The sequence below is a fragment of the Mytilus trossulus genome, chromosome 5, assembly GCF_036588685.1.
Source record: "Mytilus trossulus isolate FHL-02 chromosome 5, PNRI_Mtr1.1.1.hap1, whole genome shotgun sequence".
Lineage (NCBI taxonomy): Eukaryota > Metazoa > Mollusca > Bivalvia > Mytilida > Mytilidae > Mytilus > Mytilus trossulus.
In genome coordinates, this window is record NC_086377.1 from 64355749 (window position 1) to 64371121 (window position 15373).

The 15373-nt window shown below is 33.5% G+C and overlaps 2 protein-coding genes across 2 annotated transcripts in view; one reads left to right on the plus strand and one right to left on the minus strand.

Annotated features, from left to right (window-relative positions):
- Positions 1 to 1373: 1373 nt before the first annotated feature.
- On the minus strand, positions 1374 to 10778 carry LOC134719804 (putative cuticle collagen 75). Its single transcript, XM_063582762.1, has 8 exons — positions 10563 to 10778; positions 8411 to 8482; positions 8033 to 8084; positions 7690 to 7725; positions 6942 to 7156; positions 6222 to 6408; positions 3169 to 3381; positions 1374 to 1668 (listed from the first exon to the last, which is right to left on the minus strand). Exons 1-8 carry the CDS (start codon positions 10731 to 10733, stop codon positions 1397 to 1399), a joined length of 1218 nt encoding a protein of 405 aa, XP_063438832.1. The 5' UTR covers positions 10734 to 10778; the 3' UTR covers positions 1374 to 1396.
- A 966-nt stretch (positions 10779 to 11744) lies between these two features.
- Positions 11745 to 15373, plus strand: part of LOC134719049 (aminopeptidase N-like) — a 38571-nt gene continuing 34942 nt past the window's right edge. The window contains exon 1 of the mRNA XM_063581986.1: positions 11745 to 12005. Coding sequence (XP_063438056.1) covers positions 11855 to 12005 — 151 coding nt within the window. The 5' untranslated portion in view covers positions 11745 to 11854. The remainder of the gene's footprint in view (positions 12006 to 15373) is intronic.

Consider the following 15373-nt stretch of genomic DNA (forward strand, 5'->3'; position numbering starts at 1 on the left):
GAGTGATGAACATGTTTCCTAGACTCGGATGCTATATTGTATATGTGTGTATGTGTATCTGATATGTGTAAATGCATGTATATTAATGGTGTATTTGCTATGTATAAATGTAGTTAAGGAGTGTAAGATTATATATTGAATATACATTTTTACAAAACTGATTTTTGCTTTTTCATTAAAATAACTATGCAGACTGCAGCTATACATTGATATGTTGCAATTTGGTCCCTCTTTGTCTAGTTAGGAATCAATGTCACTGAATACAGTATCAATTTACCTTGGAAAACACGAAGTGTACCTCTTGCTGAACAGGAAATTCTGTTTCAGTGCTACGCATGTCGGTTAATTTTAAGTATGTATAGAGTTCTGTGTGGTCTTCATGAACTGTTTGCGACATAGTTTTTGTCGAGCCTACGACATAGGGATAGTGATCCGGTGGCGTTAGCTTACTTCTTAAAAGCTTACTATTTTAGAAGGATTGAAGACCTGGATGCTTCATACTTTGTATACAGATACCTAATGTTAAGAATTCTGTCTGTCACATGTCCATTGTCCTTGACCTCAATTTCATGGTTCAGTGACTTTTTCTTATTATGAATAATAGGATAACTATATTTGGTATGTGCGTACCTTTCCAGGTCATCATGCCTATTAGACAGTGTTACTCGACCTCGACCTCATTTCACGGATCAGTGAACAAAGTTAAGTTTTGTTGGTTATGTCTTATATCTCAGATACTATCAACAATAGGTCCAGTATAATCAGTGTATGGAATGATTGTAATGTGTACATGCCCAACTATTCATGGTTCAGTGGTTATAGTTAAGTTTTTTTGTTTCGGTCTGTTTTCCTTATACTTTATGCAATAGGTCTACTATATTTGGTTTATGGAATGATTGAAAGGTGTACGTATCTAACACTAGCTGGCAAGTGTAATCTGATCTTGACCTCATTCTCATGGTTCAGTGGTCAAAGTTCAGTTTTTGAGATTTGATCTTTTTTTGTAATACTAGTATATACAATAGGTCAACTATATTTGGTGTATGAAAATATTTTATGATCTATATGTTAGTCGTGCAGGTTTTATTTGACCTTGACCTCATTTTCACAGTGTATTGCTCAGTGTATAGTTTTTGTGTGTTGGTCTCTTTTTCTTTAACTATGAGCAATAGGTCAACTAAATTTGTTGTATGGAAGAATTGTTAGCTTTACATGCTTGCCTGGCATGGTTCATCTGACCTTGATCTCATTTTCATGGTTCATCAGCCAATGTTTAGTTTTCTTGGTTAATAGTAAGTTTATGTGATAAGTATTAAAGCTTTATATTGAGGACTATCAACATAATATCAATGCTAAGTAAAGGAGGCGAGACATTTCAGCGTGTGCACTCTTGTTATTAGGAAATTGTGAGTTTCCAAGATTTTGATTGATCATCACCAAATTCGTTTTTAGCCAAACAGTAATAACTTCCGCTATCACTTGGAACGGTATTTCTTATTGTAAGGTGATCGCCATTGACGAAATAACGACTCGTGGTATTTACAAGATGACCGTCATGATAGAAAGACATTTTGGGTTTTGGTGTGCCACCAGCTGAACATGTAAGTTCGAATGTTAAACCCGGTACAAGATTGGAGTCGGTAGGAGTAATCACCATTTTAGGTGGCTCTGAAAAAGAAATAACAGCGAAATTAGTTTTAAAGTAAATAAGTATAAAAACTGCTCTGAGAATACTTCTTTCAGATTTACTTATAAAAGTTGTACGTATGCTATATTATATGCCACATGAGGCGTACGATCTGCTTATCTTCCAAAAAATTTTAAATCCTAAACTTTGCTTATTTTTAAGCTCATGTTGCTTGGTCGTTCATATTCTATGGTATGTTTTGTACACAATTGTTTGTCTTTAATTATTATTTGTTTTCGCTCTGACGTTACCATATCATTTTTGATTTATTAGTTTGAATCATATCCTTTAGGTATCGTCGTCGCTTTTATGCAGTGATTGTTATAGTATCCAATATGGTCTTGTTTTGATTTTATAGGTTTATTCATGTACAGAAATGATCCAATTTTGAAACATTTGTCCCGATTTAAACATTACAATGATTGTATTTGCGCTATTCTTTTATCTTGCGTAAGCCATGACACTTAAATCATTGGCGAAAATTAGTTTGTTAAAATTAACGACATTTCAATGACATCATTCATTCTGTTTATAAGCTATTTACAATGGCTTAGATGGGATTAACCTATTTGAGAATAATGGACGAAGGTTAGAGAAAATGATGTCTTCAAAGAAAAAAAAAGAGAGAAAAAGGTTTAGACCCTCGTAATACAGGTACTTATGTCCATGTAGGTTCAGATTCTCGTAATACAGGTACTTACGTTCATGTAGGTTCAGACCCTCGTAATACATGTACTTGTGTCCATGTAGGTTCAGACCCTCGTAATACATGTACTTCTGTCCATGTAGGTTCAGACCCTCGTAACACATGTACTTACGTCTTTGTAGGTTCAGACCCTCGTAATACAGGTACTAACGTCTATGTAGGTTCAGACCCTCGTAATACAGGTACTTGTGTCCATGTAGGTTCTGACCCTCGTAATACATGTACTTGTGTCCATGTAGGTCCAGAACCTCGTAATACAGGTACTAACGTCTATGTAGGTTCAGACCCTCGTAATACAGGTACTTGTGTCCATGTAGGTTCTGACCCTCGTAATACATGTACTTGTGTCCATGTAGGTCCAGAACCTCGTAATACATGTACTTACGTCCATGTAGGTTCAGACCCTCGTAATACATGTACTTGTGTCCATGTAGGTCCAGAACCTCGTAATACAGGTACTAACGTCTATGTAGGTTCTGACCCTCGTAATACAGGTACTTACGTCTATGTTGGTTCAGATCCTCGTAATACAGGTACTTGTGTCCATGTAGGTTCTGACCCTCGTAATACATGTTCTTGTGTCCATGTAGGTCCAGAACCTCGTAATACAGGTACTAACGTCTATGTAGGTTCAGACCCTCGTAATACAGGTACTTGTGTCCATGTAGGTTCTGACCCTCGTAATACATGTACTTGTGTCCATGTAGGTTCAGACCTTCGTACTCCAGGTACTTTCGTCTATGTAGGTTCAAACCCTCGTTATACAGGTACTTACGTCCAATTTCAACGTTGACATAGTATTCTGCTGATCCGACAGAGTTTGTAGCTTCACATCTGTAGCGAGTACCAGTAGACTGGGAACCATCATTAGGAACCTTGGTAACAGTGAATGTTGGTTTGGGGTTTCCCGTAAAATAACATGGAATTGCATTCTGTGAACCATATATGTATGCATGGTGTGCAGAATTATTCGTAAATTTTGGCGGTTCTACAAAAATCAATTAAAATTCAAAAAGTGAACGTAGTACGAGAAACAATCAAATTACGTGAATAGTATGTATTATTATTATATTTATTTATATCTATGATAAACTGTGACATTAAAAAATGACTAGCATCGTTTTTTATCCAATTTTTAAACTGGGTTTCTCGACTTAAAAATTGTCTACTGGTATATTAGTTGGACTATTACCAATTTGATGAGCTACGTGATGTATCCCTGAACTCTTTCAAATTCAATGAATCAAAACGATAATGAATTCCTCAAAGACAGAATGGACAGTACAAATTAATGTAATTATCTTATCTCATAACTTAATAACTAAATCTAGATACTATGCTTAAGGTATTGAAGACGAGAAATACTAAAACAAGGTTATTTGTGGAATTAACCAAATTGAATGTTCGACCATATCCGATAGTTCGACATATAAGTTACTTCAATCTGCGCGAATGTCCTTTTTAAATGTTGTTGTATCTAATTTCATCAACCTTTTTGAACCTCAAAATTAACACTTTGTCGACATACATAGATTTACATCGTCCACTACATTATCAAACCGTTTGCTGACAATGTATTGTCCTTAAAATTATTTGGTCATTAAATATATGTAAGTGTAGCTTTTACTCCATCTTTTCTAAATATAAAAAAGAAGATATGGTATGATTGCCAATGAGACAACTATCCATAAAAAACCAAAACGACACAAACATTACAGGGATGATTCCAGGTGTTTTCAAATGGGTCCCTTGACTATCAAAATTGGGAATTTTCATGCAATTGGGATTTTTTTTCCGGCATAAAATCTATGATGAATTAACACTTTTTTCCTATAAAAACGGAAAATCAAGTTTTACCTTTATTTATATATACAATGACTGCTGTAAGAAGTTGTAACATTTTGAATAATCCTGATGAGCTACTCAGCGGATTATCAAATAATAGTATATAAATATATCATGATTACCAGATCGCTTGACATTCTGACATTCGATTGGGACGAGTAAAACTAAAGTTGTTACATGTACATGAAGTTTATTGTACTTCTTTTAGTAGTTTACATCTTAGCTATGGTAACCTTTTTACATATAGCAAATAAAAATATCCCTTGAGTAATTTTAAACAGCTAGTCATCTTTATAAATTGACATTGCTTGAAATTAATTTCAAATTGGACTAGCACATAAGTTCTGTTGAATTCACGAAAGCATTTACAATGGTTTAAGTCTTATTTTGGTAAGATATTTTTGGCAATTTTGTTGCTGATAAAATTATATGGGAGGTTGTCATAGTTTTACCCTAGGTGTAACCCTAAGGAACAATAAAATTTAAACATTGAACCATAATAATTTGTTTTCAAATTTTAATTGTTTGGATAATTTCCACTATTCATATCATTTTCATCTAGACTACAAAAAAGAGTAAATTCTGTATTTATTTAATATTTATTAAGTTTAATTCTCCATGAAGAAACAATAATTTTTTTCTGTGCCCAATAGCATTGTATCTTCTTAAAATACTAACCGAACCTCAACCCCAAAAAGTTTTTTTTTCTATCCTTCATTGATTTGTTTATGTCGTCCTTTATTCTAAAATGCCTAGACAGCCGGACTTTTGACAGAAATACTTATTTATATTTTTCATAAATATATTTGATAACGAGTTCTGTTAATCGATCTGCTTTGACAATAGTCCGAGATTACTCTGACGTCCAACGGCTGTTTAGCCAGACAAGCTGGTCACACGACCCAGCTTGTCTGGCTAAACAACCGTTGGGCGTCAGAATAATATCGGACTACCTTTACGAGATCGGCGCACATTAAATTCATCAAAGGTATTGTCAAAATTAATAAGTTTTGCTCCCTGCCAAGGTCTGCTTTTACGAGACCCATGTTGGCAAAAAACATCTGTAATAGACCTGCTGGGCGATCTGCTTTTACGAGATCGAATACTCCCATGTAACATTTTTTGGTCAAATTTATGATATTCTTACTATAAGGCCTCACTCTGCTTTAAAATTACGAGACCAAATGTATTGAAAAAATTCTCTTAAACTTTTGAAAGAAAACTTACAACAATATGCTCATTTACCTTATCTTAACAATCTTCCGTTGACATTATTCTTATTCGGCTTTTAACACGCTTTGATGAGAACTGCTGGAAAATTGTAATTGCCTAAGTCAAAAACGGAAAAAATTCCGGAAATATTAATTTTTTTTTTCAATTTGGAATTTATTTTTACCCATTTTTTTCGGGGCCGCTGTAGGAATTGAGGGCCGCTAAGCGGCCCTAAACTATATAGTAGAATCATCCCTGAATTCATTAACAACTATAGGTCACCGTACGGCCTTCAACAATGAGCAAAGCCCATACCGCATAGTCAGCTATAAAAGGCCCCGATAAGACAATGTAAAACAATTCAAACGAGAAAACTAACGGCCTCATTTATGTAAAAAATGAACGAAAAACAAATATGTAACACATAAACAAACGACAACCACTGAATTACAGGCTCCTGACTTGGGACAGGCATATACATAAATAATGTGGCGGGGTTAAACATGTTAGCGGGATCCCAAACCTCCCCCTAACCTGGGACAGTGGTATAACAGTACAACATAAGAACGAATTATAAAAATCAGTTGAAAAAGGCTTAACTCATCAGATAGACAAAAAGTGGAAGTGACAGGGTACTTATACATCCCGACACAAAAAGACACAATGAACAGATCTGAGAGTACTAATGCCTGCTTTCAAAAAATTTTCACACTTCTATGCTACTGCGGTTGTGGCTTATCATGAAGATTGAAATTATGCGCCAATACTCACTGAGACATTCACAGCCATCCTGTAACATCTTAGAGTCTTTCCCTGGTGGACCCTCTGGACCAGCTTCTCCTTTAGAACCAGGAAGACCTTTAGGTCCCGTCAATCCCCTGTCTCCTTCTATTCCTGCTTCACCAATTAATCCAAGATCTCCTTTTAATCCAGGCAAACCAGTCTCGCCCTTTTGTCCCTAGAACGAAATTTACAAGAGATGCCGGGAACATATTAAAATATTTGAAAATAATAGTATTAATAAAATACTACTACCACTACTACTGATAATAATAATAAAATGGTGAAAGTATTAAAACAATTTTAAAGGCAGCTACATGTACCTTTTTTTTTAAATGTAATTATATGTTTTTGTTATTGAAGGGAGACATTCAGTACAAACAGTGGTGGTTCCATCATGATGTACACACATTCATATCAAGTTTGCGTAATTAGATATAATCATGTCACTCGGCTTATTTTCTACTGTAATATGTATATAATACGAGTTTGAATATCTACCATGTTTAAAAAAGTATACATGTCGAGTGTGACTATTCTACAAGTCTTGATGTTTCAATGGTTTTGTTTATACTTAGTTCTGCTTATAAACATATTTGGTTCTCTTTCTCAAAACCTAACATAGAAGATTACGAAATGAACAAAGTATCTAATAATAAACCAAAAATAAAAACGCACAGTTAAAGAAACACAAAAACAGTTATCATTTACTTGTAATCCTGGAAGACCTGTTTGACCTTTGATCCCTCTTGGTCCTGGATCTCCTTTCATTCCTCTTGGTCCCTGTGGACCTGTATCTCCAATATCTCCCGTAATACCTTTATCTCCTTGTGCCCCAAATGCACCCATTTCTCCCTTTTGTCCTTCAAGTCCAATAGGTCCTTGGTCGCCCGTTCTTCCTATTGGTCCTGGTTGTCCTTTCTCGCCTGTTTCAAGGTAATATGAGAATAAAGTGAAAACACACGTGATACTAGTTTCCATGTGAACAACTGTAACACGTGCCTCCAAAATAAGCTTCGTCAAGGACAAAAAGATTACATAATATGTTAAATGCATTGTTTTATACAGATTTTTCGAAATGAATGAACTATGAGAAAATGACACCAATGATAACATTCAAATTAATTTCATAGAACCATATTGCATTTCCTATATAACTATCGACTAAATTTTGTAGTAAATATCTATTTCGATAATTTGCGAACTCAAATGGCGGTTCAATTTTTATACTTCTTGTTTTTAGTTACATAAAGGCACCCTTTCTATTTAATAATCTCTATAAGATTTTTTGGAATAAACATTTCAAGAAATATTTTCATGATTGTTGTTAATAACATTACACAACGAACAAACTGCAACAAGCATAATATAAATCATGTCATGAGACTAGATTAGTATTTTTTTCACGTCCGATTTTTTTTTTTCGTTCCTTGTATGAACCTTAATAAGAAAAACATACCTATTTCTCCTTGTTTGCCTTTGTCCCCTAGGTCTCCTGAAAGTGTAACGAATTATTGATTAATTTGTAAAAAATCAAAAACATTGATCCATTACAACTAATATGTTTGATTGTATCCCTAGAAAGTGTGTGCTCTAGTTTTGTGTACGTTGAATTATTGGATAGCAGAGAGGGAGTGAACTTGCCAGCTCTGTTTTAATATACATGTTTTTATGTTTTTTTATATATATTTTTTTTTTTACTTATCATTGCGTGCTACAGATTTTTTTTAAAAAGTTTAACCGTTACAAAACGATTACTTTCCATTGAGTTTAAATCAATGAAGGTTTTTTTTTTAGTTTACCTGGTTGACATGGATGGTCTTTATGAACACAATGCTGAGCAAGAATCTTTTCCTGAAAAAATAGATAATCAGATACGTAAAATTACATTCTATAGTTTACAACTAAATCAAATTGAGTTACTATAAAATTATGAAAAATAAAAACGAAAATATGTTGGGGCTTGGATTCTTAATTGATACAATAATTCGTGCAAAGTGGCGCCTTTTTTTAAGCAGTAGATTTTTTTTTTTTAATTCGCTGTGTACATATACAATGTATCATGCACTATAAAATACGTCAAATGATAAGAAAATGTTGCAACATTTGTTTTACTCTGTGACTTGAGGTCCCCCCCAAAAAAAAAATAAGACCTTTTACTATCTAATTTATTGCCTTACCTGTTGTAGTAAAAGATCAGTCAAAATACCATCTAGAAATCTCTTATCATGAGTGTCCCTTTTATATCTCTCCTATAAGAAAATATAAATTTCAAACTATGGCAAAATATAAGGTGACTTCTGTCCAACATCTGTTATCAATAAAAATGTTTATACTATTATAAAACAAAAGTGTTTCAATCATGAGGTAGGAATTGTTCTGTTTGGTTTACGTTTAGGATGTTCGCTACTCTGTTTCCAAAATAATAAGCCTTTCTCTATAGACTTTTTATACATTTAACACTGACACTTTTTTTCTTTCAAAAACAATGAAAAAAAAATTAACATGGAATTTATAAGATTTTCAAACATGGGTTTTAAAACTATATGTAATACAATTATGAAAAGAAAAGTAGGGGTAATAAATGGCAACATTTTAAATGGTACTACATAGATAAAACCAGAGGATTCCGTTTACTTGGCAAAAAAAAAAGAGTAGCAAACTTCCTTTACATATTGCGAAACATTGCAAACACGACTGGATAATTTATAGTATTATACAAATCTTAGCAACAATTTTTAAAGGTACGCCTATTTAGATCAAAGCAAAACACTTTTTGTTGTAGTTGACAACTTTTCTGAGTTGATCATTTTCAAAACCCGCATTTCACAAGTAATCAATCTGCGATAAAAGACAATCATGGTTTTCTGTTTTGAATTGTTTATCATATTGTCATTTTGTTGTCTCTTTGATACATTCCTCATTACCATTCTCAATTTCTTGAATTGAAAACTTTATCAATACCTTTGTATGTACACTAGTCTTTTAAATTAGCGGAATTATTTTTATCACCCGGCGAAAATATAACCTGCCATAGTCATACGGTAAGTCACGACGGGACTCAAAATGGCTTAACGAAATAGACGGACACATATACAAAAGGAAAATATAGTGTCAAGAATATCAATAATCAAAAATGACTAGAGGCTCTTAAGAGCCTGTGTCGCTCACCTAAGTATATGTGAGTATTTAAAAGAAAGGAAGCAGATGGAAATTGTGTTTTGGTGATGGTGATGTGTTTGTACATCTTACTTTACTGAACATTCTTGCAATTTACAATTATCTCTATCTATAATGAGCTTGGCCCAGTAGTTTTAGTGGAAAATGTTAGTAAAAATTAACAAATTTTATGAAAATTGTAAAAAATTGACTATAAAGGACACTGATAACTCCTTTGGGGGTCATGTTGACCATTTCGGTCATGTTGATCATTTCGGATATGTTGACCGATTTGTAAATCTTACTTTGCTGATTACAGTTTATCACTATCTATAATAATATTCAAGATAATAACCAAAAACAGCAAAAATTCCTTAAAATTACCAATTCAGGGGAAGCAACCCAGCAACAGGTTGTCCGATTCATCTGAAAATTTGAGAGCAGATAGATCCTGACCTGATAAACAATTTTACCCCCATGTCAGATTTGCTCTAAATGTTTTGGTTTTTGAATTATAAGCCAAAAACTGCATTTTACCCCTTTGTTCTATTTTTAAGCGTGGCGGCCATCTTGGTTGGTTGGCGGGGTCACCGGACACATTTTTTTAAACTAGATACCCTATTGATGATTGTGGCCAAGTTTGGTTTAATTTGGCCCAGTAGTTTCAGAGGAGAAGATTTTTGTAAAAGCTGACGACGGACGACGACGACGACGGACGCAAATTGATGAGAACAGCTCACTTGGCCTTTTGGGCCAGGTGAGCTAAAAAGGGACGTTTGACATATCTAAGAAACGATCTTTATATACTAGGGCGATAAACAATCATAAGTTTGCAAATAAATCTGACTTGAACCTAGGTCTCAATTTCAGAACGTTTTGAAGTAGGAAAAATCTGTAGCTCTCTGATCCGTAATGATTAATATGATGATTGTCAAAAAATATCAAAGACCATCGTTCCTAATTCAAGTCGAGATACATTTATAAATTTCGCCCTTTTAACATTTGGTTATTCGAGCGTAACTGATGAGTCTTTTGTAGACGAAACACACATCTGCCGCAAATACAAAATTTTATTCCTTGTATCTATGATGAGTTTATTTATGCAAGAATGAGATCAGTATAAAACTACGTTAAATAATTAGAGTACATATGTAAAACGGAGTGATACAATACCTGCGATAAATGCCATGATTTGATTCTGCTTTCCAAACCAATGTCGATGTCCTCTATATCACTCAAAGCACAAAATTGAAGGACAGTAACTGATACGAAAGCAGAGGCTTGGATCACAGTAAATATCAGTAAAGATGACAGCCATGGTGACGTACCTTCCTCGGCAGACATGATTATAGAGTTAAGATAAGATCAACCACTGGCCTTTGACATATATATGAACATGTACATGTATGATAATAATTTACTTTACCGGAGTAAACTAGAACATGTATAGAGATAATTCGACATATGTACAAATACAACTTCTTGTACTATTCAGTACTATTGTTTGTATATTTGTCTTTTTCTTTTTAATCATGGCGTTGTCAGTTTCTTTTCGATCTATGAGTTTGACTGCTCCTCTTTTGTTCTGTATGATGTACGAACTATTAAAAAAATGTTCGATCAACGTTAACCTTCGTTTCAAATAAAGATTTTGAAATACATCGCCTAGATAAAGTAATGTCATTCGAAATGATTTCTTTATTTGTTAATCAGCTGTTGGGATGTTATATTGCTTATTGAAAATACTTACATTGCAAAACAAACAAAAAACCCAAAACATCTCAGTAGAATTATGTAATAGTGCATAATGTATAGTTGATGACTTTTCCAGAGACAAAACTATTTTCTGGGTTGATTATTTTTTCAACCCAACAGATCAAGTGGGTTCCCGGTTCAATCTGATAAACACTTACATGAATTATAAAATATAGGAGATGTGGTATGAATTTCAATAAAACTATCCACCAAAGCTCAAATGAAGTGGATGTAAGGATGTATAGGCAATCGTATAAACTTCACCAACGTGAAAAAACTCATAGCATATATTTCGATTTGATGATTTCAAACGTTTTTATGCAATTTGTTCCTCGAACTATCGATCTCCTGTTTGCTCGACGCATGCCTTTTTAGAATTAATAGACACATACTAATTGTCATGCAATCGCTTTAGATTAAAGCACTTGTACTATTTTCCTAAAGAAAGTCAATTGCACTAACAGAAATGTACTAATAACTTTCGTCATTGTTGGCATATTACATCAGTGTTCTTAATCTTGTATCTTTCACTAATCAAAAGAAATGAATGTCACACAAAAACATACATGTATATATGTTAATGTCAAGGTCATGAACCCGCAAAAAGTAATATCGGAGAGAGTATTTTAGTTTTCACTACGACTGCAAGTTGTTTTATTATCCATATGAATTGATGTTACACATAAGAAACATTATATGTCGTAAGGATCATGGCAAATATCAGTGATCTGAGAAAGAGAGGTTGTTTCGTCACTAACCTTATAGGACTTCTGTTGGTAATACTGGTTATATGTCTGCTAGTGGTAGTGGCAGTCTTGGTTTATTTTACAACGTTGGATATTAAATGTTCTTCGTCGAATGGTAAGTAAATATAAACAGTTAATGAAAATGAAGAGAGAGGGTATAAAGATTGTTTGATAGCTTGCTATTTTACGACACTTTCAACATTGCTTTGTGGGAGTTAGTGTGTCCTGGTGGAGGAACCGGAGTGTCCTGTGATAACGATCGACTTTTGATAGGAACACTGAAACAATCACTAGCTAGTCAATTAAGAAGGGTGTCGAGCGCAACTGCTACGAACTCACAATGTCAGTGTCGACAGGCTAGTGATACAGTTGTTGGACTACTCAGACCACTCGCCACCATGGACAACAATATACGAATCACGGAATGACAAGAATCAAAAGTCAAGACAGAAAATCAAAAAGGCTATCGTTCAAGACCTCAATATGTATATAAACATCTATGATGTGTTGGGTTGATGACTCAATGACGTATTGTAAACATCTTATTTTCAAAGTCAATGACTAAATGATTTCATTGGTGTACAAATGCAGTACAATGTATTTGTTTAACTGCAGGGCCGATTTTTTTTATTCTATACTCTATAATTCTTTTATGGCCACTAAGCAAGACTATGTAGCAACACACCTCCAACATCAATGTAAACAATAATGACCTTGAATAAAATCTTAATTTTTAATAAAATATATATTAAGAGTATATTCAGGTTTATGTATAGACTCTATATATATTTACGAAAATCTATTTTGATTTTAATTTATAGTTTTAACTTGAATTTTGATCAGTTTAAATGATTAATTAATTCATATTTTCCCAGCGAAATTACAACAAAACCGATTTATATGTGAAAGTACATGTAACATATATAACTAATGACTCTGATGCTGTTTTTGTAATCTGTAAACTAAACTAGTCTGCAATGTAAGTGTCGTACAACAAGTACAATTATCATTCCATTGTAAATGCTTGTTATGTAATTGTTACACACAATAATAATAAATGTCAAACGAAGTGATAAATGAAGAATGAATTCATTCTTTTTTGTAAAGCAGTTGTTACACATTGTAAGAAAACAAACATATTCACTTTGTGACATTTATTAATCAGCAGAACACAGCATTCTAAGACAGTACAATAGACAATCTAACAGATCTAATCTACCAAACAGATTTACAATAATTTCACAATTTTCCAGCTAATGATGTATATTTTGTTTGATTAATTTGTCATATACAGTCAAAGCACAAAAGTGAGTTCTCACTCAAAAAATTTCCTATCATTTCAACTAAAATCGATATTTTTCAAAAAAATATTACCAAGTTAATCTATGAGCGATTTTTATAAAATAGATACCATAAGATGCAGACATGTCTGAAGTTTTTTTTGTTTATTTGGCCATAATGATGGCGAGGTTCGGTTACATTATCTAATGGGTTAAACACAAATGCAAATTGTTACGATTTTAATTTGGTTAGAATAAATAGCAAACTTTTTACATGGCTACAAACAATTGTTTTTGGTAAAAACCTTACACAGCTAAACACAGGACACACTTACGTATAAAAGATAAACAAGGGTCTGTATGGTGGTCCTTCAATTCTGTTTTCTTTATTTTTCAAAGTCGGTGTTTTTAAAATGTTGTCCATAATCCTAATGATCCATTATCTTCAAAGATAGTAACATTCGCGATACTATTAGTTACATAGTGTGCTAGCGACCTTATACGGTATATATTGGGTCAGTAAATTCCATATGAGGTGAGAGAGAAGCACACTATGTAACGAATTTATCTTACCGACTATCTTAACGTGTAAAATTTAGACTTGTGATCTATCAGAATGAGCAATCCAGCCTTCAATACTGTTATCATTAAGTAACTACTTCTATTGATCCTACAAGAATAGCCAACGATAACAACTTGTTAGGTTTAAATGTGTTTAATGAATTAATTTCAATCTTAATCATCAATTTCTTCGTCTGTTGAAATCTTTTTAAAAAAAAGATTTTTTTCTGCTCCGTTTTGGTTTTATAAAGGGACGTAACATAACTACTAACCGTGCATGAAATAAGCTCCGCCTCTTCACTACCAAATATTGAATATAAAGGGACGTACATTTTAACTCCACTACTAACCGTGTATGAAATAAGCCCCGCCTCCCTACTAACCTAATATTAAATATACACGGTCTTCACGCGGACGCTTTTAACCAATCACATTCCTAGAAATGTATAGGAGGTAAGATAACTATATATTATCGAGTTTTCTACACATTCACTGGTATTAAAGAGATAATCGTAACTGCAATTACGATTATCCCAATATGGCGACGGCAGATATAGGTAAAATCTTTACAGTCATTTTTCTCAAATGTACATGTTTTTGTCACTAGTTACTCAGCTGCAAGGTTTTTCTATACCATTACATCATATCTGAATCGTAACTGTGCACTGGAATTGTCTAACCGCTTTGAAAATTCCCGTTGAAAAATTCGGGATGATAATCGTAACTCGGAAAAAAGATAATCGTAATTATGGTATTAAAAAATGAGAAGATAATCGTAACTGAATAGTGCTTAAATTTATTGATATTGACACTAAAAACGTATATCTGATAGAACATGATGAAAGTATGGTGACGAATTAATCACGTTTCAACATCTTATGACGTATCTTTTTGTGCATATATAAATAATGGTTCTAATGAAAACAGCTACATACTATTATATCATCAAATTGGAAGGGCGAACAAGCTTCAAGAAATTGTGATATGGTAAAAAACACGAACTATGTTAAAATACAGAAAACTTCCAAGAACTAGGAATGTCACAAAATATTGGAATGAGCGAAGAGGCAATTTTAAAGGAAGTTATGATATATGGCAATACTTGTCAGGGGAAACGCATGTGTCACCCTACATCAGATTTGTGATTAATAAAATGGAGAATGGAAATGGGGAATGTATCAAAGAGACAACAACCCGACTATAGAAATAACAACAGCATAAGGTCACCAACAGGTCCTCTATGTCGCGAAAAAATCCCGCACCGGAGGCGTCCTTCAGCTGGCCCTAAGACTGTTGAAGAACATAGATTTTTCCTGAATAAAAACATAGTAAATATAGTAAATATACCCTTTATGCCATAATGAAGAAGGAAAGACGTTAAGTATTCGCCAGAGACAGTTTGACGAGAAATTAAGAACAACAGTTTTGCACTTTTGGGATGTGGGATATTGCTAATCCCCCTCCATTTTCTCCCCAAAAAAACACCTTAAACGCGCACATAATATTGAAACGTTGAAAACAATTAGAATATCTACTTACCACAATACCTGACCCGACAGCTGCTTCATTGTCAATATCTTGAACAGGTACGTGTATAATATATTAAAAGGTTATGCATATTGTTGTCTGTTATACGGGCATT

Coding starts and splice junctions, on each gene's coding strand:
- LOC134719804 (XM_063582762.1), bottom strand. CDS start 10,733: ATGTCTGCCGAGGAAGGTACGTCACCATGGCTGTCATCTTTACTGATA. Junction 8,483..10,562: donor AATCATGGCATTTATCGCAG/GTATTGTATCAC, acceptor ATTTTCTTATAG/GAGAGATATAAAAGGGACAC. Junction 7,726..8,032: donor AGACCATCCATGTCAACCAG/GTAAACTAAAAA, acceptor TTACACTTTCAG/GAGACCTAGGGGACAAAGGC.